Source organism: Scyliorhinus torazame, chromosome 15, assembly GCF_047496885.1.
Source record: "Scyliorhinus torazame isolate Kashiwa2021f chromosome 15, sScyTor2.1, whole genome shotgun sequence".
NCBI classification, from domain to species: Eukaryota; Metazoa; Chordata; class Chondrichthyes; order Carcharhiniformes; family Scyliorhinidae; genus Scyliorhinus; species Scyliorhinus torazame.
In genome coordinates, this window is record NC_092721.1 from 126024254 (window position 1) to 126050138 (window position 25885).

General features: G+C 43.9%; 1 protein-coding gene across 1 annotated transcript in view; it reads left to right on the forward strand.

The window, feature by feature from the left end:
* Positions 1 to 25885, forward strand: part of LOC140391800 (GRIP and coiled-coil domain-containing protein 2) — a 103801-nt gene that overhangs the window by 8092 nt on the left and 69824 nt on the right. Inside the window, exons 3-11 of the mRNA XM_072476684.1 lie at positions 610 to 694; positions 1491 to 1558; positions 8419 to 8523; positions 9730 to 12213; positions 16309 to 16381; positions 21388 to 21488; positions 21581 to 21679; positions 23457 to 23576; positions 25705 to 25869. Coding sequence (XP_072332785.1) covers positions 610 to 694; positions 1491 to 1558; positions 8419 to 8523; positions 9730 to 12213; positions 16309 to 16381; positions 21388 to 21488; positions 21581 to 21679; positions 23457 to 23576; positions 25705 to 25869 — 3300 coding nt within the window. The remainder of the gene's footprint in view (positions 1 to 609; positions 695 to 1490; positions 1559 to 8418; positions 8524 to 9729; positions 12214 to 16308; positions 16382 to 21387; positions 21489 to 21580; positions 21680 to 23456; positions 23577 to 25704; positions 25870 to 25885) is intronic.

A 25885-nucleotide genomic window follows, 5' to 3' on the forward strand; every position in this document is an offset into this window, starting at 1 on the left:
TTCTGAAAATTCCCAAAACATCCTCCAGCAAAAAGGTTCGCTCCAGAGTTTTGTTCTCCTCCCCTTGCCAGGAAAAATGCCGTGGATCTCTTCAGGTTCCTTCTCTTTACCCAGAAGACCAGCTTTCACCAGCATTCTGCATGATAGCTAGTGAAGATATGCTTTTCCCTGCTGCTTGCAACAGCTGCTGTCGCCCTCTCTTTGTACAGGGTATTTTTCAGAGTTCCTGGGAGTTTACACAAAGCACAAACAGCTGCCTCAGTGTCTGGAAGTCTGCCCATGACAAAGCCAGATGCTCTCTCCTTTGTGTTCAGCTGTTAAAGCTGACATGTAGATTTCAATGGAGTTTGCCCTGGACCACCTGTACCCATGATAAACAGGTCACATCAGCTTATCATCGGTATAACTAGCAACAGATCACATGACCCTTTAAAAATGTCATTCTTTTACCATGAGTTTGATGAGATAGTCCAAAACATAACCATCTTATAAAACCTCGCATTCATAACAAGCTACACAATTTTTCAGAACTTGTTTTTTAATATTCATTGTGAATTGACGTTGCAATATGTTGAGTCCATACTAATTTATGTTTTACTGTATTTACAGCTCGACACTCTACCAAAGGAAGACCTCATAAAATTTGCAAAGAAACAGGTTATGCTTTTACAGAAGACAAAGTCAAAATGCACTGGTAATGTATATAGTCAATACAGATCTTTGAACATAAAATTCACTAAGTGCCCTTTTTTAAAACAATTAAGATATACGTTGTTTATTCACTTATGTAGTGAATGCTGGTTCACAAGGCTATATAGGAAGGTCTACAGTACCCATTGTATGGGAAGCTGAGAATTACAATTATTATTTTGTACTCTTGTTCCTCTTCATTGAATAGTTTAATTCTAAATAAGGAACTGATCATTCCGTTTTAGTGGTCCCACCTCATGTCATTTTAACTCCACATTACCTGGCATTGTGAATGCAGTAATAAATTCAATAACATCTGTAGTACAAGCTGCCTGTGTAATGTGCTAAGATTGCACATGATTAGGATTGTACACTCTGCTAAGCATACCTAAGTAAAAACTTACAACCTTGATCTTGGTAATCCGTGCTCTTTCCTTGAAAACATGATCACTTGCAAAGTTTAGTTTGCAGAGAGTGGCAGCTGTGCACTTGTTTCACAGTGGTTAGCACTGCTGCTTCAGAGCGCCAGGGACCCCGGTTCGTCTGTATGGAGTCTGCATGTTCTCCCCGTGTCTACATGGGGTTCCTCCGGGCGCCCCAGTTTCCTCAAGTCCAGAAAGATGTGCTTGTTAGGTGAATTGTACATTCTGAATTCTCCCTCCGTATACCCGAACAGGCGCCGGAGTGTGTATTTAGTTACTGATAATCCAATAAATATGCATGTATTGTTTAATTTTTACTTTGATCTAATTAAGCAGTTTATTTTTCAAATGCTTTTACGGTACATATTATCATTTCAGCACTGGAAAACGAAATTGAACAGCTCAAAACAAAATCAACTATTGAAGCTAATGATGCAGTCATCCAGGTAATCAACATGAAGCAGATCAATGATTGTTTTAACTTCGTTTTGAGTGATAATCATCTGTAAAGAAAATGATTGGTAGTTGCACAGGTCCATCCAAAATCAACATTTTTGGCTTTCGGGCTTTTTATGTAAAATTGCAGTTTATAAAAAACAAAAACAATTTAGAGTACCCAATTAATTTTTTCCAATTTAAGGGGCACTTTAGCGTGGCCAATCCACCGACCCTGCTTATCTTTTGGATTGTGGGGGTGCAACCCACACAAACACGGGGAGAACGTGCAAACTCCACACGGACAATTAACCAAGGCTGGGATCGAACCTTGGACCTCGGCGCCATGAGACAGCAGTGCTAACCACTGCACCACCGTGCTGCCCTATAAAATTGCAGTACTTAAACTGCAAATTGTTTTGCTTGCAATAAGTAGATGTTTATTTAAAAAAATAATTTTTATTAAAGGTTTTCATAAAATATCAATAACAAAATGAGAAAGAAAAAAGAACCCAACAGGGTTAAGTACAAAACACAATCTAAAAAAGCAACCCCCCAAACCCCTCCCCCTCCTCCCCTGTACCTAAATAATAAATTAACATTAACACCCTGACTTAAGACAATAGGTGTATACAGACCCTTCCAGTGTAAATAACATAAACAAAAATAAAGTAAACCCCCCCCCCACCACCCCCCGAACTGCTGCTGCCATTGACCAATGTCTATCGTTCTGCCAGAAAGTCTAAGAACGGTTGCCACCGCCTAAAGAACCCTTGTACCGACCCTCTCAAGGCGAATTTCACCCTCTCCAATTTAATGAACCCTGCCATATCGCTGATCCAGGATTCCACGCTTGGGGGCCTCGTATCTTTCCACTGAAGGAGAATCATTCGCCGGGCTACCAGGGACGCAAAGGCCAGAATTCCGGCCTCTTTCGCCTCCTGCACTCCCGGCTCCTCTGCCACCCCAAATATTGCGAGCCCCCAGCCTGGCTTGACCCTGGATCCTACCACCCTCGACACCGTCCTCGCTACGCCGTTCCAAAATTCCTCCAACGCTGGGCATGCCCAGAACATATGGGTGTGATTTGCTGGGCTCCCTGAGCACCTAACACGCCTGTCCTCACCCCCCATAGAACCTGCTCATCCTTGTCCCGGTCATGTGTGCCCTGTGCAGCACCTTAAACTGTATGAGGCTGAGCTTTGTGCATGAAGAGGAAGAGTTCACCCTCCCTTGGGCATCTGCCCACGTCCCCTCTTCGATCTCCTCTCCCAACTTCTACCACTTACCTTTCAACTCCACCACCGAGGCCTCCTCCTCCTCCTGCATCACCTGATAAATTTCCGAGATCTTCCCCACTCCCACCCATCCCCCGAGAACACCCTGTCCTGTACTGTGTGTGGCAGTAGCCGTGGGAATTCCATTTCCTGCCATCTGGCAAACGCCCTTACCTGTAAGTACCTGAAGGTGTTCCCCGGGGGGGAGCCCGTACTTCTCCTCCAGCTCACCCAAGCTCGCGAACTTCCCGTCCACAAACAGGTCCCCCAACTTTCGTATGCCTGCCCTGTGCCACCCCGAAAACCCTCCACCTGTTCTTCCTGGGGCGAACCGGTGGTTCCCCCGTAATGGGGTCCACACCGAACACCTAACTTCCCCCCCCTATGCCGCCTCCACTGCCCCCAAATTTTGAGGGCCACCACCACCACCGGGCTCGTGGTATACCTCCTTGGAGGGAGCGGCAGCGGCGCCGTTGCCAGCGCCCCGAGACTCGTACCCACACAGGACGCCGTCTCCAGCCTCTTCCATGCAGCCCCCTCCCCCTCCATCACCCACTTGCGCACCATTGTCGCATTGGCGGTCCAGTAGTACCTACAGAGGTTGGGCAGCGCCAGCCCTCCCCATCTCTACTCCGCTCCAGGAACACCCTTCTCACCCTCTGAGTCCTTCGCGCCCACACAAACCCCATTATACTATTGTTAACCTGCCTGAAAAAAGCCTTCGGGATAAACACGGAGAGGCACTGGAACAGGAACAAAAACCTTGGGAGCACCGTCATTTTGATTGACTGCACCCTTCCCGCCAGGGACAGCGGCAACGTGTCCCACCTCTTGAACTCCTCCTCCATTTGCTCCACCAGCCTTGTAAAGTTAAGCCTATGCAGGGCCCCCCAGCTCCTGGCCACCTGGACCCCCAAATATCTGAAACTCCTCTCCGCCCTTTTTAGTGGGAGCTCGCCAATCCCCCTCTCCTGGTCCCCTAGCTGAACTACAAACAGCTCGCTCTTCCCCATATTGAGCTTGTACCCCGAAAAGTCCCCGAATTCCCTAAGCATCCTCATTACCTCTGGCATTCCTCCCACCGGGTCCGCCACATACAGCAGCAGGTCGTCCGCATAAAGCGACACCCTATGCTCCTCCCCACCCCGCACCAACCCCCTCCAGTTCCTCGACTCTCAGTGCCATAGCCAGGGGTTCAATCGCCAGTGCGAAGAGCAGGGGGGACAGGGGACACCCCTGTCTCGTCCCTCGGTGCAACCAAAAGTACTCGGACCTCCTCCTATTTGTGGCCACACTCGCCATCGGGACCTCATACAACAGCCTAACCCACCTGACAAACCCCTCCCCAAACCCGAACCTCTTCAGCACCTCCCACAGGTACCCCCACTCTACCCTATCGAAGGCTTTCTCAGCGTCCATCGCCACCACTATCTCCGCCTCCCCCTCCCTTGCCGGCATCATGATAACGTTCAAAAGCCTCCGCATATTCGCGTTCAACTGTCTCCCCTTCACAAACCCCGTCTGGTCTTCATGGATGATCTGCGGCACACAATCCTCAATCCTCGTGGCTAAGACCTTCGCCAGCGCCTTGGCATCTACATTTTAGCAAGGAAATCGGTCTATAAGACCCACATTGCAGGGGATCCTTGTCCCGCTTCAGGATCAAGGAGATCAGTGCCTGGGACATCGTCGCCCTTGCCTCATTGAAGGTCCTAACTAACAGCGGGCCCAACAGGTCCATATATTTTTTATAGAACTCGACCGGGAAACCGTCCGGCCCCGGTGCCTTCCCCGCCTGCATGCTTCCTATCCCTTTGATCAGCTCCTCCAGCCCAATCGGGGCCCCCAGTCCCGCCACCAGTCCCTCTTCCACCTTTGGAGACCTCAAATGGTCCAGGAAACGGACCATCCCTCCCTCCCTCCCGTGGGGGCTCGGATCGGTACAATTCCTCGTAGAAGTCCCTGAAGACCCCATTGATGCCAACCCCACTCCGCACCACGCTCCCTCCCCTGTCCTTATCTCCCCGATCTCCTAGCTCCGTCCCGCTTCCGAAGCTGATGCGCCAGCATCCGGCTTGCCTTTTCCCCATACTCGTAGACCGCCCCCTGGGCCTTCCTCCACTGCACCTCCGCCTTCCTGGTGGTCACCAGGTCGAATTCGGCCTGGAGGCTGCGCCTCTTCCTCAACAATCCTTCCTCAGCTTTTTTCCACATACCTCCTGTCTACCCTCACCATCTCCCCCACCAGCCTCTCCCTCTCCCCCCGCTCCTTGTGGGCCCTGATGGAGATCAGCTCTCCCCTCACCACCGCCTTCAGTGCCTCCCATACCATCCCCACTTGGACCTCCCCGTTGTCGTTGGTCTCCAAGTACCTCTCTATACTTCCTCGGACCCGCTCGCTCACCTCCTCGTCCGCCAACAGCCCCACCTCCAAGCGCCACAGCGGGCGCTGGTCCCTCTCCTCCCCATCTCCAAGTCCACCCAATGTGGGTGGTGGTCCGAAATGGCTATTGCCGAATACTCGGTATCCTCTACTCTCGCTATCAGCGCCCTACTCCAAATGAAAAAGTCGATTCGAGAATAAGCCTTATGGACATGAGAAGAATGAAAATTCCCTAGCCCCTGGCCTTGCAAATCTCCAAAGGGTCCACCCCTCCCATTTGCTCCATAAATCCCCTCAACACTCTAGCCGCCGCCGGCTTCCTACCCGTCCTAGACCTGGAGCGATCCAGTGCAGGATCCAACACCGTGTTAAAGTCTCCCCCCATTATCAATCCCCCACTTCCAAGTCTGGGATCCGACCCAACATACGCCGCATAAAACCCACATCGTCCCAGTTCGGAGCATACACATTGACCAGTACCACCCTCTCTCCCTGCAACTTACCACTTACCATTATGTACCTACCGCCATTATCTGCCGCAATGCTCGACGCCTCGAATAACACCTTCTTTCCCACCAAGATCGCCACCCCTCGATTTTTGGCATCTAGCCCCGAGTGAAACACCTGTCCTACCCACCCTTTCCTCAGTCTTACCTGGTCTGCCACCTTCAGGTGTGTCTCCTGGAGCATAACCATATCCGCCTTGAGCCCCTTCAGGTGCGCGAACACGCGGGCCCGCTTAACCGGCCCATTAAGTTCCCTTACATTCCAGGTTATCAGCCGGATCAGGGGGCTACCCGCCCCCTTCCCCCACCGACTAGCCATGACCCCTCCTCGGCCAGCCACGCGCCCGCACCCCACACCCGGCCCATTCCCCACAGCGGCATACCCCCGTCTCGACCCACCCCACTCGCTCCAGCTCCTCCTTGATCTTAGCAGCAGCAACTCGATATTCTCTCTCCAGCACCGCCCGCGGGGGCTCGTTAGCCTTGGGCCTCCTCGCCAACACTCTATGGGCCCCTTCCAGCTCCAGGGGCCCCTGGAAGGACCCCGCTCCCATCAGCGAGTTTAACATGGTGACCACATAGGCCCCCACGTCCGGCCCCTCCAGCCCCTCCGGGAGGCCCAGAATCCGCAGATTCTTCCGCCTTGACCGATTCTCCATCTCCTCGAACCGCTCCTGCCATTTCATGTGGAGCGCCTCGTGCGCCTCCACCTTTACCGCCAGGACTAAGATCTCGTCCTCATTGTCAAGAGATCTTTTGTTGAGCCTCTGATCGCCACCCCCTGGGCCGTCTGTGTCTCCAGCAGCTTATCAATAGAAGCCTTCATCGGCTCTAGTAGGTCCGTTTTAATCTCTCTGAGGCAGCGCTGGATACCCTCCTGTTGCTCCTCCGCCCACTGCCTCCACGCTGCCTGGTCTCCGCCCGCCGCCATTTTGTCCTTCGTCCCTCCCTTCTTCTGGTCTACCACCACCTTTTTTGTCACCCCGCTCCTAGTTAAAGCCATATACTGACGGGGAGCTATTATTAACTCCTTCCCACACCGGGAAACGTCGAAAAAGTGCCCTTTGGGGCCCTGAAAAGAGCCCAAAAGTCTCGAGAGGGAATCCTTTTGGCAGTGTTCGCTTCACCAATCTGCCCCAAAATGTCTGGAAACTCCTGAAAAAGGTCTAAGAGTCCGTTCCAGACGGGAGCTGCTGAATGCGCGACCTACTCCTCCATGGCCACCACCGGAAGCCTCGTCCCCGCTTCTTCAGTGGCCTTGGTGAGATCTTTTCACAGTTGTTCCCTCTGCTGTTAGAATTCACTTTTGATAAAGGCCCTCAGGTCAGTTTGCAGCTTTAAGCTTGCCCTTCCCCCGCCTGCATGCTGGAAGAGGCCCTGTTTATCCTGTTGCAGCCAAATCTTTTACTGTTTCTGCCGGGTCTGGTAGCCAAAAGACATAACATTCCTGGGGCACACTGTCAGGGGAATGCTGCAGTCTTCTTGCCACACCGGGAAATGTCAAACAAATGCCATGGGGCCCCTGTAAAAGAGCCCAAAAGTCCGTTCCAAGCGGGAGCTACCGAATATGCAACCTAGCTCTGCATAGCCGCACCCGGAAGTCCAATAAGTAGATGTTAATGTGATTTGTTGTAAAATGATGGGTTGTACCAAAATCATTTGTCCTGGTCATCTTATAGCGAAAATGGCTCTTTATTTTCATGACTTCTAGCATTTTGTCAGCATTATTTTCCATCATCTGCATTTTGTTCCTATTTTTGTTCCTCCACTTTCCTTCAGATACCCTTGCCAAAATATAGTTATTTGGTGCAGGTGGCCCTTAAACACTTGTCTGGTTAACCATTCTTGTTCTTTGAGCTTAGGTAGCAAATGTCATCAGAGTACTCAAAGCCTGTTCTTGCTGAGTGTTCACTTATCGTGCAGTGTCGGGAATGCAAACTGTGACTGATTTTTACACTACTATATCACAATGTGCATTTACTCATTGAATCATCAAGAGAGTTGCAATCTTTCACAGAGTTTTCAAAATTCTTTAAACTTTTGCTCATTGTGCTGTGCCTTCAAGTGCTCAGAGGAAAATAAATAGGCATTACTTTTCATTGAATACTACATTGGCTGAAGGACAGTAAAAGTTTAAATATGGATAATATAAGAAAAATAGTAGTTAATCACATTGTGGGAGAAAATTTGTCTATGCTCTATCATGGTGTTGGCTGCTTTATAAAGTTGTTAAAGTCTGAGTAAATAATAGTTGGATAATGTTAAAATTGTTATTTGTGTGCTGTTCACACGTGCATATTCTGTAAATAAGCAACTTTGGCTAATGAAATGAAATGAATGAAAATCGCTTATTGTCACAAGTAGGCTTCAATGAAGTTACTGTGAAAAGCCCCTAGTCGCCACATTCCGGCGCCTGTTCGGGGAGGCTGTTATGGGAATTGAACCGTGCTGCTGGCCTGCCTTGATCTGCTTTCAAAGCCAGCGATTTTGCACAGAATAAATTTTTGGATTACGTGTCTGTTTATATTTTTTAAGACTTTGTGTTATGCAACAATATGTGACCTTCATTTCTTTAGTGATTAGGAAATTACTTCTGTCTAGCTGAATGCAATAATAAATCAGAACTTTTATATAACGTTTTAAAACGTTTGTTTCTTAAATTTGATTCATTATTGTAATTTGTACTATTCTGCTCATTTGACCAGGAACTGACAACTAGGCTTGATTCCTTGCTTTTGGAAAAAGCAGAAGCTCAGCAAAGTGCAGTTTCTCTTCGAAAAGAAATTGAAAAAAATAAAGTAGAATTGAAGGTAGGGACTGATGATTGATTCTGTTTGTTTTTAAGAAAGTGATAATTGCCTATCTATTCCCCAAGTTCTGTAATTTCATCCCAAGTCCTCTTTTTTTGAACACCCTCCTTAAAATTTACATCTTTGACCAACTTTCTAATTGACCCTCCTAACCTACAATGCAGGAAATCCTGCCTTGTCTATGCTTCCCTCACTTTCTCCTATCCTGTAATTCTTTCATTTCCCTCCCGCCCCCATCTTCTGCGTCATTTTATGCTCCATGCTATCTGAGTGTTGCCTCTAATACAGTTAACTGCATTTCTCCTCTTCTGTACTAAAGCTATTTCTGCCTCTCACATTAATGCTCCTCATTTGGCTCCAGACTGGTTGAAGATCTAACAACAGATGCTGTTTAATTAATTCAAGGGAACATCAACCACATTAGATGTGGAGTCACATATCGGCCAGACCAGGAAAGGGCAGCAGAATTCTTTTGAATTTCATTTCACTGGTTGTACTGGAATTTTAACTCTTGTCTCCAAGTGATTAGTCCCGGCCCATTGTTGTGACTGGTTGGGAAGGGGCTAGGGTGGGATAAGTGCACACTCACCCGTTAGGAGGTGATGTGTGCATAAAGTCCACGGCAGGGCCTCAGTTAAATGAAAGGTCTTGGTTTCTCACTTGTCCAGAGTAATTACCTGGCCACAAAGCAATATCGCAAATTCGGCAGCACTTGGTGTTACACCCAAGAAACTATGGGAGTGGTTCCAGCTGCAAGTGGAAGGAGGAGCTCATGGGCAATCATGCTAACTACAAAACGCATTGCAGAAAAATTGCCCAAAAGTTGGTGAAGTGGGCTTTGCAGGGTCAAAAGGTTAGGTATGCCTTTGTCGTTTCTGGTATCTAGGTTGATGCCGGCTAGCCTTTCGGTTTTATTCATTTGCAACTTTTCTGTATTTGTGCTGATACAACTGAGTGACTGGCTTGGCCATTTCTTTTTTTTATAAATGTTTTTATTGGGTTTTTGAACAAAGTATATTTGCTGTTATGTACACAGGATATGATATATATACATATGTAGAAGAAGAGAAGGGCACACACAAATCACAAAGGGGAAAAAAAAAGTAACAACACAAGAGAAATACACAGTGTGGGTGGGTGGGTGGGTTGAGGTGAACAGAGCATATTTCAGTAAACTCTGATTGAAATGTATTTTATACTTTTAAGGATGCAATATCAAGAGCAACAGAATTCCAGGAGGAAATTAAATTGTTAAAAAATCAGCATTTAAACAAACTTGAAGCTTTCTATGGGGAAATGGAAGCTGCTCATGCAAAACACACCGAGGACGTAACCAGGTTAGAAAATGAGCTTCAAGCGTCAAAAGTGAAGCATCATGTCCACATTGGCCAACTTGAACAACAACTTGAAATCTACTCAGCTCAGCAAACCGAAGCAAAGAGACTGAGGGAAGAATTAGATGCAGTTAAAATTGCCTCTGAGGATCAGATATTACAATTGAAACAACAATTCGACGCCAGTTCTGAGAAGCAAAAGGAAGAAATCAGAAGTCTACAAGAAAGTAATGGGGATGCTGTTGAGAAAACGGAAAGTAAAATGAAGGAACTTCAGCAGGAGTTGCTAATAATCCAACTCTCCCGTCATGAAGAAGTGACAACGTTGAAGCAACAGTTTGAATCTGTCATCAAAGTGCATGAGGAGGAACTTAAGAAGTTGGAACGAGATTTAACAGAAAAACATACAATAAAAGAAAAAAGTCTTGAGAATGAGGTGGTCACTAATAGGACCAACTATGAACATCAGCTGAATCGACTGGAGGAACAGTTAAGAAAAATGATAGAAGAACAAAATGAGGTCCGAAAAGAAATCCCAAATGAAACAGCTTCTGAATCAAATGAACAGATGAAGTATCTTGAGAATTATGTGACGAAATTAGAATTGCAGCAAAGTTTGCAACAGGATGAACTTTCCTACATAAAAGAAACAAAAGAGAAGCTAGAGACGGAACTACACCACACTAAAAAGGAGTTCTTCCATGAGCGAGAGGACTGGGAATTTAAGATAAATGAACTTCAACTAACCAAAGAAGAATATATGAATATGGTTACAAAATTGACAGAAGAACTTCAATTAGCGATTGACCGTTGTGAAATGGCAGTGGCCCAGCATTCCTATGAAATGCAGATTATCACAGAACAACAGAAACAAAATATTTCAATGCTCGAGCTAACTTCAGCTACTGCAGCTGAAAGAAAGAAACTAGAATTGCTTCTTGAAATAGACAATCTGAATAAACAGTGCAAAATGTTATTGGAGGAGAAAGGGGAGATACAGTACCAATATGAAAACTTGCGGAAAACAATGGAAATATTGCAGACTGAATTAGGGGAATCTGCTTCAAAGATCAGTTATGAGTTTGAAGCTATGAAGAAGCAACAATCTGATGAAATTCATGACCTGCAGCAGAAACTGAGAAGAATTTTTAATGAAAATGATTCCCTCCTGGAAACTAAAAACAGGCTGCAGGCTGAAGCTGAAGAACTGAAGCAAATTGTAAGTAACTTTCAAGAGAAGAATCAAGAGTTGACATCTTTAATGCAGACAAAGGAGACAAACTTAAATGACTTGCATGAACAAGTGGGCACTTTAATCAGAGAGAAAGAGGAACTAGTCACCACAAGGAAGGACTCTGAAGAGTTAGTTAATAGTTTGAAACAATCTCTTGTGGTGGAACAAGGTAAATGTGCAGAATTTCAACAGCAAATCCAAGCACTTGATAAGGGCAAATGTGAATTGCAGCAAAGATTAGATGAAATTGCATGGCAGTTGGAAGAGGCAGTTTACGAAAAGGAGTCGACTTGCCAAAAGTTAGGCGATATGGAAAACAAACTAGGAGCTCTTATAACTGAGAAAGAACATTTGGACTCCCAAACACAGAATCTGGAAGACTTTATTACAAAGTTAGAAAAAGAAAAGGAAGTGTTACAAAAAGATGCATCTATGTTCAATTTGCAAAATGAAAATTTGGGAGAAAATGAAGAAAAACTTCAAGATCTCAATAAACAGCTACAAATTCTGACTCTGGAAAGAGATGATCTCCAACAAGCAGATAAAATTGCTGAACAGAAACTTTGTGATGTTAGACTTGCAATAATTAATATTATTGAACAAGAAGTCTTTAGTTTTACAAACGATGGTCCTGAGTTGGACATAATTGAGGCAGTGCAATTACTGGAGAAATCTGTGACAAAAATCAATGAAGAAAAGCAATCTGCGGTGATGCAGTGCAATGAGCGCATGCTACATTTGCAACAAGAATTGGAATTACAAAATACTGCATATAGAGATCAACAGGCTGAACTCGGTTGTTTAATCGATGACCTCAGAAAAGAAAGGGCTCTTTTGCAAAAGCATCTGGATGAAGCACTATTAGATAAGGAAGGATTGCAAAGAGATTTGTTAGAGTTACAGAACCTGAGTGAAAAAATCACCCAGGAAAATGAGGATCTGCTCATTCAAATTCAGAATGTTACAGAGAAGCTTGAGAACGTGGATACAGAAAAGCAAGAACAGAATGATGAGAAAACTGGAAAAGAAGCAACAGAAGAAAAAGAGGAACAGTTAAAGTGCCAGTTGAATGAAAAAGAGTCTGAGCTATCAAAGTTAAAAGAGGAGCTTCAAAAATTGAAGGTAAGCATTTATATTAAACTTCTATATTAAATGAGACTAAAGTATATAATTGACCTGTCTGAATGGTGTGTGGTGTAGTCTAATACAGTAACTTCAGTGCAGTGTTAATGTAAGCCTGCTTGTGACACTAATAAAGATTACTATTTTTAATGTATTTTATTACAAACATGTATCAAAATAGGTTACAACACATAAACACCCCAGGAAACATACTTCCCAGCAATCAACAATACAGTCTGTACAAATCTCTCCCCTTTTTCACTCTCTTTCCCCGCCCCACCTACCCTGCTCCTCAAACACGGTGACAAACATTCCCCACCTTTTCTCAAACCCCTCTGCAGAACCCTTTAACTCAATTTTTATCTTCTCCAACTGCAGAACTTGTACAGGTCACCCAACCAATTCCCCTTCCCATTTCTCCTTGATCCGCTCGCCACCCTGCCCCCTAGCCACTTGTGTATATTTTCTCAATTCTTCCCTCTCCTTCCACATCTGGAAGAAGCAGTTGCTCCAGCAACCTGTATCCCAGCAACCAAGGGAACTCCCTGCAGACATTTTGCACAAAGTCCCTAACCAGATACCTGAACTCACTCCCCCTCGACAGCTCTCCCCTTCCCTTAGCTCCTCCATTCTGGCGAACCCTTCCTCCAAATACAGATCTGTCACCTTGGCCAGCTCCACTTCCCTGCATCTCCTGTATACACTATCCATCCCTCCCCTGGCTCAAACCCATGATTCCCGCACAGCGGTGTTTACACCGACATCCCTTCCACCATCAAGGATGTGGAAGCTCTGGAAAAGGTGCAAGGAAGATTTACCAGGATGTTGCCTGGAATGGAGAGTAGGTCTTACGAGGAAAGGTTGAGGGTGCTAGGCCTTTTCTCATTAGAACGGAGAAGGATGAGGGGCGACTTGATAGAGGTTTATAAGATGATCAGGGGAATAGATAGAGTAGACAGTCAGAGACTTTTTCCCCGGGTGGAACAAACCATTACAAGGGGACATAAATTTAAGGTGAAAGGTGGAAGATATAGGAGGGATATCAAGAGGTAGGTTCTTTACCCAGAGAGTAGTGGGGGCATGGAATGCACTGCCTGTGGAAGTAGTTGAGTCGGAAACATTAGGGACCTTCAAGCAGCTATTGGATAGGTACATGGATGACGGTAAAATGATATAGTGTAGATTTATTTGTTCTTAAGGGCAGCACGGTAGCATTGTGGATAGCGCAATTGCTTCACAGCTCCATGGTCCCAGGTTCGATTCCGGCTTGGGTCATTGTCTGTGCGGAGTCTGCACGTCCTCCCCGTGTCAGCGTGGGTTTCCTCCGGGTGCTCCGGTTTCCTCCCACAGTCCAAAGATGTGCGGGTTAGGTGAATTGGCCAATGATAAATTGCCCTTAATGTCCAAATTGCCCTTGGTGTTGGGTGAAGGTGTTGAGTTTGGGTATGGTGCTCTTTCCAAGAGCCGGTGCAGACTCAAAGGGCCGAATGGCCTCCTTCTGCACTGTAAATTCAATGATAATCTATGATTAATCTAGGACAAAGGTTCGGCACAACATCGTGGGCCGAAGGGCCTGTTCTGTGCTGTATTTTCTATGTTCTATGTTCTAAAATGCCTCCTCAACTGATTCCATATCTTCACCGTGGACTGCACCACCGGGCTCCCTGAATACCTACTCTGAGCCATTGACAACGCTGCCGTCAAACTAGACCCCTTACAAGATTCCTCCTCCATCCTAACCCACTATACCCCTTCTCCTTCCCACCATCGCCGCACCTTATCCACATTTGCTGCCCAATAATAATGCAGCAGTTTCGGCAAGCTAACCCCTCCTGTTGCCTCTGCCTCTATAGCAATGTTCTCTCGACACTCGGCACCTTCCCTGCCCATACAAAGTCTGAAATGATCCTGTCCAATTTCCGAAAAAAGGGCTTTGGTATAAAGATCGGGAGAGCCTGAAAAATAAACAAGAACTTCGGCAGAATATTCATTTTCACCACTTGGACCCTCCCAGCCAATATAAAGTGCAGTGTATCCCACCTCTTAAGACCCTCCCTGGCTTCCTCCACCAGCTTCGTTAAGTTCACTTACAAGCCCCGTCCATTCCATCGCTACCTGAATCCCCAAATACCTAAACCTATCTCAAGCTACTGTAAATAGCATCACTCTTAAATTTGCCCATCGACCAGCTCATTCACCAGGAAAACCTTAAAACTTTTGCTCACCCCCTGCCAAGTCGCAACAATCTCTCTTCCACACACACACCCCCCCCCCGTCACCCCTCTCTGCCTTCTCCCCCACCATCTCATTTCCGTTCACTAGCATCACATGCTAGCGTGACAGCCCCTGCCCAAAGTTACCCCTCCCCCTACACCTCAGCTCAAGGAAGAAGGCTCCCTGCTGACATCCCCAAACCAATCAAACACTCCTGAATCCCAGGCCGCCTCCCCCAAAAGCGAACAAACAAATACTAAACACAAACAGTCTCATAAAGCAGGAGGGGGGATGGGAACATCCATCCCCACAGAAACGTTTCACCCCTTACAATCCCAACAGTAAACAACAAACCCAAAAAAGGACCCCCTCCAAACCAGAGGGGATGAAAATCCCCCAATCCCTACCACGGTTTCGAACATGTTCCCAACCATTACGAAGTGCCGTTACCCCGGTTCTCAAGCATTGTCCACTCAATTCTCCCCTAGTTTATGTTCCTAATGAAGTCTTTGTCCGCTTCTGGGGTCTCGAAATAATACCCCCGGCCTCTGAACGTCACCTATAATTTTGCAGGGTAGAGCACCCCAAACCTGATCTGCTGCCGGTACAGCACCACCTTGGCCATGTTGAACACTGGCTGCCGCTTTGCCAACTTGGCTCCGATGTCCTGATAAATTCGGACCTTGTTCCCTTCCCACTCGCAGGTACGCTTTTCCCTGGCCAATGCAGAATCTTCTCTTTCTCCACAAATGTGGGGTCTGATTATTTTTACCATTATAATAGCCTTTTGAAATGTTAAAGTCTTTTTGTTACCTGAGAATCTGGGTTTAAGCTGAGCATCCAGGAAGTGTGGAATGCTTTTTATCATCAGGGGATCAGGGATTATGGGGAGAAGGCAGGACAAGGGGGATGAGAAAAATATCAGCCATGATTGAATGGCGGAGCAGACTCGATGGGCCAAGTTGCCCAGTTCTGCTTCTATGTCTTATGGTCTTATCTAACTGGGAACTTGGAATGATTATATGTATATTCTCTACCATCGCAAGATATCTTGCTCAGGTATGTTCATTAATATAATGAAGAGCGTGATGCCATGATGTTGTAACTGCAGGAGACATATGTTAAAATTTTCATCGGGATCTACTTCATTCTGTGCATAACTCTCTTAGTGTTTGAAAAGCAGATGTTAATAATAGCCAAATTGAAGCTATTTTCTTCTTAAGTTTTGTTTTTTTCCTTCATTTAAAAACTTAGACGGTAAAAGGAATTTTGATAGAACTTAAATGATTCATTTCAGATTCAAAACCCTTTTGGTTTTCATTGTTTGCATTGTTATGATTTTTTAAAATCTAAGCCTTTGCCCACCTACCGCCACCCCCAAGTCATGTCAGTGTATCACATTAACTTTGTCAAATAATAGAATTTCTCCAAAGATGAAACATACCATCCATTTGGAGACTTTGAGAAATTCTCTAATCTGAGTCTGACTTGATGAGAAGAAACTGCTGCAACTACCAGACAAAACGTTTACAAATAAATTTGCTGTTAAATGCAATTTTTAAAATCTATATTTAAATAAGGAATTGGCCTTGCTCTATTAATTTAATGTGGAATAGAGTTAGTTTTCTTTCACTTCAACCAAATGACATTTTGAAGCTGTTGTTGGTCTACACATGAATAATCATTTTTTTTCACATTTGAAATTGAATATTGAGTAAATGTTATATCTTGTAGAGGAAAATAGTTGGCATCTTGCCGTTTGATGGATAATTGCACCGATAATTTGCTTGTTGCTTCAGGAAACTTCATAATGTTTATAATACTGAACTATGAAACAGCTAAAGAATGGGGATAAGCTTTGTTTTCTTGCATTTAATACAGGATTTGATGCAGGAAACATCCAATGAGGAAAATATCTTACAAAGCACTATTGTAGAACTGAATCACAAAATCGGTATGGTTTCCTCCTGCTTCATATAACTTGCATTGACATTTAAAGTGTAAGGTTTCAATATTGTATCATATGGGAATTTAATATTTTCCCCCATTTACAGCTAAATTTGGCTGTTCAGTTGTCCTGCAACTTTACTCTGCGACGTTGAGCCATGGTGAACTGATCTAACTGTAGTAAACCACACTCTGTGTCCAATATGGCTAATCTTGTTAGAGCATGCTATTTTATCCTTTTATGCACTTTTTCTTTGGAAGAAACTTTAATTGAAAATAAAACAAGTAGATTTAAGGATTTTTCATGAGCAAATAAAACATAGTATTTAGCAGTTTCCTGTGCTATGTTCCATTTATATGATACAAGCCCTTTGGTTTCATGTTTGTCTTTTAATTGTGACACTTATAGTTATGAGGGATTTTTACAAAAATTATTGCCTCCGTGGGCGTTCAATCAAGATTAATCAGACTTGTTCCCAGGATGGCAGGACTGTCGAATGAAGAGAGATTGTGGAAAGTGGACCTATATCCACAGAATTTGAAAGAATGAGAGGTGATCTACAAAATACTTAAAAGGGATAGACAGGGTAGATGCAGGTAAGATATTTTCCCAGATTGGGGAGTCTAGAACCAGGGAACACTATTTCAAAATAAGGAGGAAGCCACTTAAGACTGACATGAGGAGAAATACTTAAATACTTTCATTCAGAGGATTGTGAATCTTTGGAATTCTCTACCCCAGAAGGCAATTGTTGAGTATCTTTAAAGCAGATACTGGCAGATTTCTTAAATACCACTAATATAAAGAGATATGGGGATAGCGTGAGGAACAAGGCATTGAAATGGATGATCAGCCATGATCATATTGATTAACGGAGCATGCCTGATAGCCTGAATGGTCTTCCCTTGCTCCTGTACTCTATAGTGGGGTGGAAGAAATAGGAAAGAATGTGTGCAGAAGTGCATGAAATGGATCGGGCATGGTGGAGGACCCTGTCAACTACACTGGATGGGATTCTTCGGTTGAAGACGGGTGTAATGGAAAAGCTGGGAGAAAGAAATGGCATCCATGCACTCCTTGATGTAATCAGAATATTATTTTCTGTATCTATTGTTATTTTGATGTGTTAGGCCATCAAACGCTTGTCAAAGCTAAGAATTACTGTGGGTTTTTTTTTTTACAGTGTGAATAAAGTGGGAAATCCAAAATTCAGCTACCTGGGTCCTAACGTGGACCAAATCCTGTTCATCCATTTATCCCTGTGGATAAAGCATTCCCCCAATTTTAAAATTCTCACCTTTTTGTTTTCAAATTCCTCCATATCCTGGTCTATCCCTACTTCAATGATCTCCTCCAGCCCTACAACCTTCTGAGATATCTGCACCTCTCTACAAAGAAAAGTACAGCACAGGCCCTTCGACCCTCCAAGCCTATGCCGACCATGCTGCCCGTCTAAACTAAAATCTTCTACACTTCCGGGTTCTGTATCCCTCTATTCCCATCCTATTCAAATGTATTTGTCAAGATGCCCCTTAAACGTCACTGTCGTCCCTGCTTCCACCACCACCTCCGGCAGCGGGTTCCAGGCACCCACTACCCTCTGTGCCTCGTACATCTCTAAAACTTGCCCCCAAGTAATTGACTCCTCTACTCCTGGGGAAAAAGTCTCTGACTATCCACCCTGTCTATGCCCCTCATAATTTTGTAGACCTCTATCGGGTCACCCCTCAACCTCCTTCGTTCCAGTGAGATCAAACTGAGTTTATTCAACGTCTCTTCATAGCTAATGCCCTCCATACCAGGCAACATCCTGGTAAATCTCTTTTGCACCCTCTCTAAGGCCTTCACATCCTTCTGGTAGTTTGGCGACTAAAATTGAACACTATACTCCAAGTGTGGCCTAACTATGGTTCTATACAGCTGCAATATGACTTGCCAATTGTTATACTCAATGCCCCAGCCAATGAAGGCAAGGATGCCGTATATCTTCTTGACTACCTTCTCCACCAGTGTTGCCCCTTTCAGTGACCTGTGGTATTTACAGTATCTAGTTTGTACGGAGAGATTTGTAAATGGTTTTTGTGAATCCTCTGTTAATGCAACTTTGTTATTTCAGTCTTATTAAGTTTAACAAGCTAAGACTATTCAAATTGGACAGAAGTTTCCACTGGCATGGGATGGATCTTTTGGTGTAATTTGACCGGAATTGGTCGAACCATGCAAAAGATGGAGGAATTCAAAGCACAAATTATATATTGCACACAGATAGAATTTCTGCAATCCATTGCATTAGGTTAGAAACATCACGTTGACACTGTCTGCAAATTTGGCCACACTCCCAGATCAAGTTAACCACCATGGCAGCACGGTAGCATTGTGGATAGCACAATTGCTTGACAGCTCCAGGGTCCCAGGTTCGATTCCGGCTTGGGTCACTGTCTGTGCGGAGTCTGCACATCCTTCCCGTGTGTGCATGGGTTTCCTCCGGGTGCTCCGGTTTCCTCCCACAGTCCAAAAATGTGCAGGTTAGGTGGATTGGCCATGATAAATTGCCCTTAGTGTCTAAAATTGTCCTTAGTGTTGGGTGGAGTTACTGGGTTATGGGGATAGGGTGGAGGTGTTGACCTTGGGTAGGGTGCTCTTTCCAAGTGCCAGTGCAGACTCGATGGGCCGAATGGCTTCCTTCTGCACTGTAAATTCTATGATGGCGGGTTTCCACAAATTGTACCTGTTTTCCCTCAGAGGTTCTTAGAATCAAACTTTTTTAGGCAGAAGAACACTAATAGATCAATTTTAAAAGTTTTAAAATATATTTTAATTTACTGAGAAACTGACCTCTAACTAGTAACTGGCTCTCTAGCTAAATTGTAAAGTTATTTTCAGTTATTTAACATTGTATTACTTACAAGTAATGAACCAGACACCAATTCTAAAAAATTGTATGATATACAATAATAAAACTGCACTAGGTTACTCTTAATGAAATTTACATTTGATGATGGGCAAATTAATTTGACTGGAAAATTGAGGAGGAAAACATTTTTGAAAGTTAGCACAGTTTTAAATGGAGTTTGCACCCCCCACCCCCCATGTCTGTAAGCTAACCCCACTTATCTGTCTTTACCCCATCCCGCTTAATACCTTCGGTTAAATATTGCTGAAAGGCGAATTATGTTGCCGAAGCTTTTCATTTTACCTCATCAGTGCAAACACGAGACTGCCAAATTTCAGATGATTACAACAATTTACACTACAGGACAAAAGGGTGTTGATTGATTGGCAAGTTGATTCTGGCTGAAGCACTGCCTCTATAGGCTTCCCAATCTCCAGAGCAATTCAAAATAAAAAGGATAATGTGCAAGCAAATATTGGTTATGACAACAGATGTATCTCGCTTGTCTTTCAAAATTGGACTGTGGTATATTTTTGCATCCACCGAAACATGCAGATGCAGCATCAGTTTAACATCGCATCCAGAAGATGGCATCTCCAATATTGCAGTACTCCTATACTGTATCGAAGTGTGAGCCTTGTTTATAGTGCTCAAACTCTGGAGTGGGACTTGAACCCAGAACCTTGCAACTCAAGAGCTGACACTAATTTATGTACATTGACCTCCAGGTCTCCCACTGTTTCTAGCTTTCATCTTTCAGAAAGTACTCTGTTCTATCCTTTTTGGGTCCAAGGTGGATGACCTCCCATTTGTGTACATTGCAATCCATTTGCCACAGTTTAACATTTTCAGTTCATACCTCTTTGTAATTTTCTGCTTCTATCTACAATGCGCTCTTATCTTACGAAAAGAGATTGAGCCGTTTAGGCCTATAGTCTCTTGAGTTTAGAAGAATGAAAGGAGATCTAATTGAGATATATAGGATGATAAAAGGTAGTTACAATGTAGATGTAGAGCGGATGCTTCCTCATGTGGGGCAATCTAGAATGAGTGGTCATAGTTTTTGGTTGAGGGTTAGCAGATTTAAAACCATGATGGGGAGAAATTACTTCCCTCAAAGGACCGTGAATCTGTGAAATTCACTACCCCAGAGCACGGTGAATGCCAGGACATGAGTAAATTTAAGGAGGAGATGGGCAGATGTTTAATTAATGATGGGTTGAGGGATTATGGAAAACGGGCAGGAAAGTAGAGTTGAGGCCAAGAGGCGATCAGCCATGATTGTATTGAATGGCTGAGCAGGCTTGAGGGGCTGAATTGCCTACTGCTGCTCCTAGTTCTTATGTTCTCCCTATGTTTGTGTCTTTGTCATGGTCAACATTCTGATTGTCTTTTTGACAGCCTTCATCCTAACCGTCACAGGTGGAAAATACATTATACCTGTTGGACCAAATCCCTTTTTGCCAATCCACATTCTTTACCTCAGCCTTTCTGTACAATATAGATCATACGAACCCTGCTTTGAACCTGCACCCTCTCTACAAGTTGTGACCAATGTCTGGAGCACGCTTTCCAGATACTTTTCCCCTCCCTTGTGACAGACTGCCTCAGAGTACACACTCCAATTCAGTGCTTCTGAGCCAGAGATTTGAGATAGAGACATCTACTGCGGTCATGTTCACTTTGAACAATTTCACTGCCCGCAAACACCCACCTACTACAGTCTAGACATGCAATCTGCACTGCCATATCTTGGTCTAGATTCATTATTTTTAGTTAATGTATTTTAAATATACACTTCCACTAAGCATTAAAACTCTAGACAAAATCTTTACATGCAGCTTCAAGCTTAAATTGCAACATTGGAGGCAAAAAACAATACACCCGTCCCTCTTTGAACCAAATTCCGCACTTGTCAAACTCCCAACTCTTACACTCTCTTTACTTTGCACTCTATTTATGACCATTCTGTGTGACCCAAAAGCAAACTCTTGACCTGCACCAATATTTACTTTAATTTGAGAAGCCCGTGAAAGTGATTTTCTAAGAGTAATGGTTAAAAAATAGAACTGAAAAAAAATTGTAATTGGCTTATTTGTAATATTTTAATCTTAAACAGTTGCTCTGGAAAAAGTAAACAATGACAAAGAAAACCGAATGAACAAGATTAAAGCTGTCGCTGTGAAAGCTAAAAAAGAACTTGATATAAGTAAAAAACAGGTAAAGTATCCAGTCCAAATTTTCTGTTTCCATTTAAAATTAGTGTCTGCACAGTATACTTTTTATATAAAGGGATGTCTATTTTCAATTAGGTGCTACAGTTAACAGAAGAAATAGAGATTGTGAAATCAGAGCGAGACAGGTTGTCTTCTTCCATAAAAGACATTATGCAAGGAGCAGAAAACTACAAGGTACATGATTAATTACTTAAAATTGTGGGAAAATGGCAAGTGACAGAGGGAGTCTGTTAGTCTCTAACTGCATTTTCTTTTTGAGAAAGTGGCATTTAGTGGGTAGTGGAATGCCCTATAATACACATTTTCAGAAAGCCTTTAATAAATTTCCACATTTAAAAAAAAAAAAAAAAAAATTGTTCATGGGATGTGGGTGTCGCTGGCTGGACCAGCATTTATTGTCTATCCCTGAGGGCATTTTAAGAGTCAACCACATTGCTGTGGGTCTGGAGTCCAGACGATTTGGTAGATTTCCTCCCCTAAAGGACATTAGTGAACCAGATGGGTTTTTATGACAATCGACAATGGTTTCATTTAAATTCCACATTTTTTATTGAATTCAAATTCCACCATCTGCCCAGGTGGGATTCAAACCCGGGTCCCCTGAGTATTGCCCTGGGTCTCATGGATCATTAGTCCAGTGACAATACCACTACGCCACTGCCTCCCCATGAGTTGCTGTTATGTAAGCTTAGGGAAGCACAAAACGTACAACTTGGAGATGGTTATGGAATTTACTAAAAAAGAGTAAGCACAGGTAGTAGTTAAACTGAGAAGGCACACTGAGTCGGGTTCTCCAATTGCTTCTGATCTGGATCAATTATGTAAATTTGAAAACTGATTAAATGAGGTTGTTAAAATTCCCATGGCAAGCGCTGTCTAAAAGAATGAGAATTAAAAAAACACCCCTACCAATTCCGTTACGACAATTAATAAAAAGGCATAATTTATTTAAGTAATTTCTCCACGATTTAAAGTTACAGCTCACGGCAGCTTTTATCTCACTAATTATAGTGATTTGAGCCCCACAATGAATTTCCTACTTCTAATCACTGCTGGAACACTGCTGGATAACTGTTATTTACTGTATTAGCAATGGATCCAAAAATACCAAGTTAGCCATAATCTCATCAGCTGCTATAATTGTTGGAAGGATAAGTATTATGATAATTGAAGAAACTTGGAAGATTGACTGGGTATAAAGATAGTCATCATTCCAAGACATTTCATTGGGATGGCCAATTCAGCAAATTTATATTGCTCCTGATGTCAGTTTCCCCCTGAAACATATTCCTTGCTGATGATTGATTGCAAGTTTTCTAGCATGCATTGTTCAGGGTATGAGATACTTAAAGTATCACAAGTGTGTTGAGGTTTGCATATGGTAACACAAACAGTCTCAGCTTTGCACTACTACGAAAGGTACCTTCTCCATGTAAAGAAATAGTGCTTGCTATTTTAATTTTGTTTCCACTAATCTTCTCCAAACATGTTTTAATTGTTAACTCTTTTCTGAGCCATGATCCCACACGTACCAGTTAGTCTGGTGCCTCACCTACATGGTAATTAGCCATGCATAAACCTTGAGTGGCAGCCTACTGGGGTTAGTAACAGCCAGAAGTATTCTGTCCTCAACAACGTCTACAAATGTGCATCCAACTGAATAGAAATCAAGGACGGAAGGTTTGCCTTATTTTTCTTTTTTGTTTTATTTGTATTTATTTTCCCAACACACGACCCTGTCTTACCACTGCTCCAACAGGAAACTGCTAAGTCAGGCCAGTATCGAGCCTTGTCTCTATGACTCAGCTACTCAGCAGCAAAGCTTAGTAAAGCATTTGCTGTTTAAAATAACAGACAACTAAATTGACAAACAAATAATGTTTATAGTACAGAGTAACTTTAACCTCTTCAAATGCTGCAGTTTATTAAAGATAATGCTTCTTTGGCTCAGAACCTTTTGCTAGAATATGAGAAACAAGGAGAGAAACTGGATACAGAAAAGGAGCGAGCAAATAACTCTGAACGTCAGGTGGAGGAGCTTACTCAACACCTACATGGATGTCTTCAACAGGTGTGATGCTGTTTTCCTGTGCTGCTGCGTACTGAGCAACATTTTTTCATTGGTAAAATATAGACGTTCACAATGCACCTTCATTTATTTCAACCGCATAATTATGAAGTTCAAAGAACTGCTGTGAAACATTAACAAGGGGCGCATTCACCCGAAAAGCAGTTCGCCACAGCGTAGCGTGGCTGATAGAAACCGGGAGACCTTGCTCCCGGGACCTACCTGGCTCACATGCCTCGCGTGATTTAGCACGATCTCGCAAGACATTGCGATGTAAATCCCGCCCATTGTGGGCGGAATCACTTTTTCGCATATCTGCATATTAAAGAAAAATAGCTAGTCTCATTTTGTGCAGATTCCAAAGGTACCTAAGGCATGGGATCAATCTCCTTCGCCTCGGAGACCTCAGGTGAGCGTCGTTCAGTACTGGTCTCCAGGCGTTCGGAGGCCCCCAGGTGCATGCCCTTTTGACAGGGTGGTGCCCTGGCACTGCTGGTGCCAGCTAGGCACCCGGGCACTGATAATCGGTAGGGGCACTGCCAGGTTGACATTGCCAGTGAATCAGGTTGGCACTGCCAAGCTGGCATTTTTGTGCACTGGTGATCTGGCCGGGGTTGCTCTGCGCGGGTGTTGGGAGGGGGGGGGCGGGATCCTCCCATAGTATGTTGGGGCTTTTTGGGCGGGGGGGGGGGGGGGGGGGAGTGTTGCGTTGGAGTCCTTGGAGACCACGACAACATTTTTAAAAGGCCGTCCCGATCTCGCGCTGCGACCAGAGTTCCTCAGTGCACAAACGAGGCTATGGCTGGCCACGGCAACCCGTTCCCCTCTGACGGCCCTTGTCTAACGCGAGTGTTGTTTTGTAGCCATGCCATGTTTTTCTAGCCGCTGCGAGCTCTGGGAAACACGTCACAGGTGGCATGGTAGCACAGGGGTTAACACAGTTGTTTCACAGTGCCAGGGTTTCAGGTTCGATTCCAGGCTTGGGTCACCATCTGTGCGGAGTCTGCACGTTCTCCCTGTGTCAGCGTGGGTTTCCTCCAGGTGCTCTGGTTTCCTCCCGCAAGTCTCGAAAGATTTGCTTGTTAGATGAATTGGACATTCGGAATTCTCCCTCGGCTTACCCGAACAGGTGCCAGATTACATTGCTCTTGATTGTGGTTTAATTTGGTTTTGAAATGTTAAGTAAATAGAATTGGAATGTATCGGTATTTCATGGATGCAGGAGAGAGAGTTTAATGGGTCTGTCAGAATGGATGAATTAAGGTGGACAAAGTGATCTATCTGGAACAATCTTCAGGATTATATGACCTCCAAATTTTAGTGAAGATGGATATAGATTCTCTTACCCACTGGAAATACGATGTGCAGATCAACCTTCCTGAATTTTGTATAGTGAAAAGCACTCCTGCATTCTTTCTTCTTTAAGATCCACGTGCTATGTCAGGCAACTGCAAATTTCATGTTGTTTGCAATGCAGTGAAATAAATCATAGATAATTTTTTGATTATTCTTTAATTTTAACGTGCAGTAATTTAGAAAGTTAGAAATGTTAATGAGGTAAACAATCTTTTTTTCTTGGAATCTCGCACATTGTAGTACTTCCTTTTTCTAGACTGCTGGAAAAAGAGGTATATCCTGCCATACAACAAATCCTGTTTCATCTTTGTCTGAACAATATCCTCTATCACTGCAATTGATATCAGTATCTAAATGTTATGGCACTATGTGGATAAGAGAAGCAAAAAATGAACAGTCCATCTTGAATAATGTTTGAGGCTATGTAATCCAGCTCCAGATCATTCCAGACCAGAAAGCTTGCTTGACCCATTCTAATTCTTCCAAAAGACCCATTAATCTATCTCTCCTGAAGCCTTGGTAGAATATACAGATTTTTTAAAGTTCTATTTACTCAACATTTGGGAGGGGGAATTTATCTGAACAAGACAGAGTTTATTTGCAGTAAACAGTTGCAGTAGGGACATCAATAGAAAGGTATCGTTAATTTAACACCTGATTTAATACAATGCATAAATAAACTAAAAAAGACACTTCTGACTACAAGTTAGACAAATTAGCTGCTGTCGTATTTCTGAATTAATCAAATGTTATCTTTCTAATGCCTTCTATTCAGTACAAACAGTTGGCTTCAGATAAGGAAGATATGTTTGCTCATTTGGGAACTTTGCAATCAAATGCCAGACAGCTGGAAACAAAAATATTAGAATCTGAGAAAGCCAAGGTAGCTGTCGAAAAGGAGCTTGAGGCGTTAAAGCATCTTAAGGAGCAAGCATCCAAGGTAATGGAAACATCAG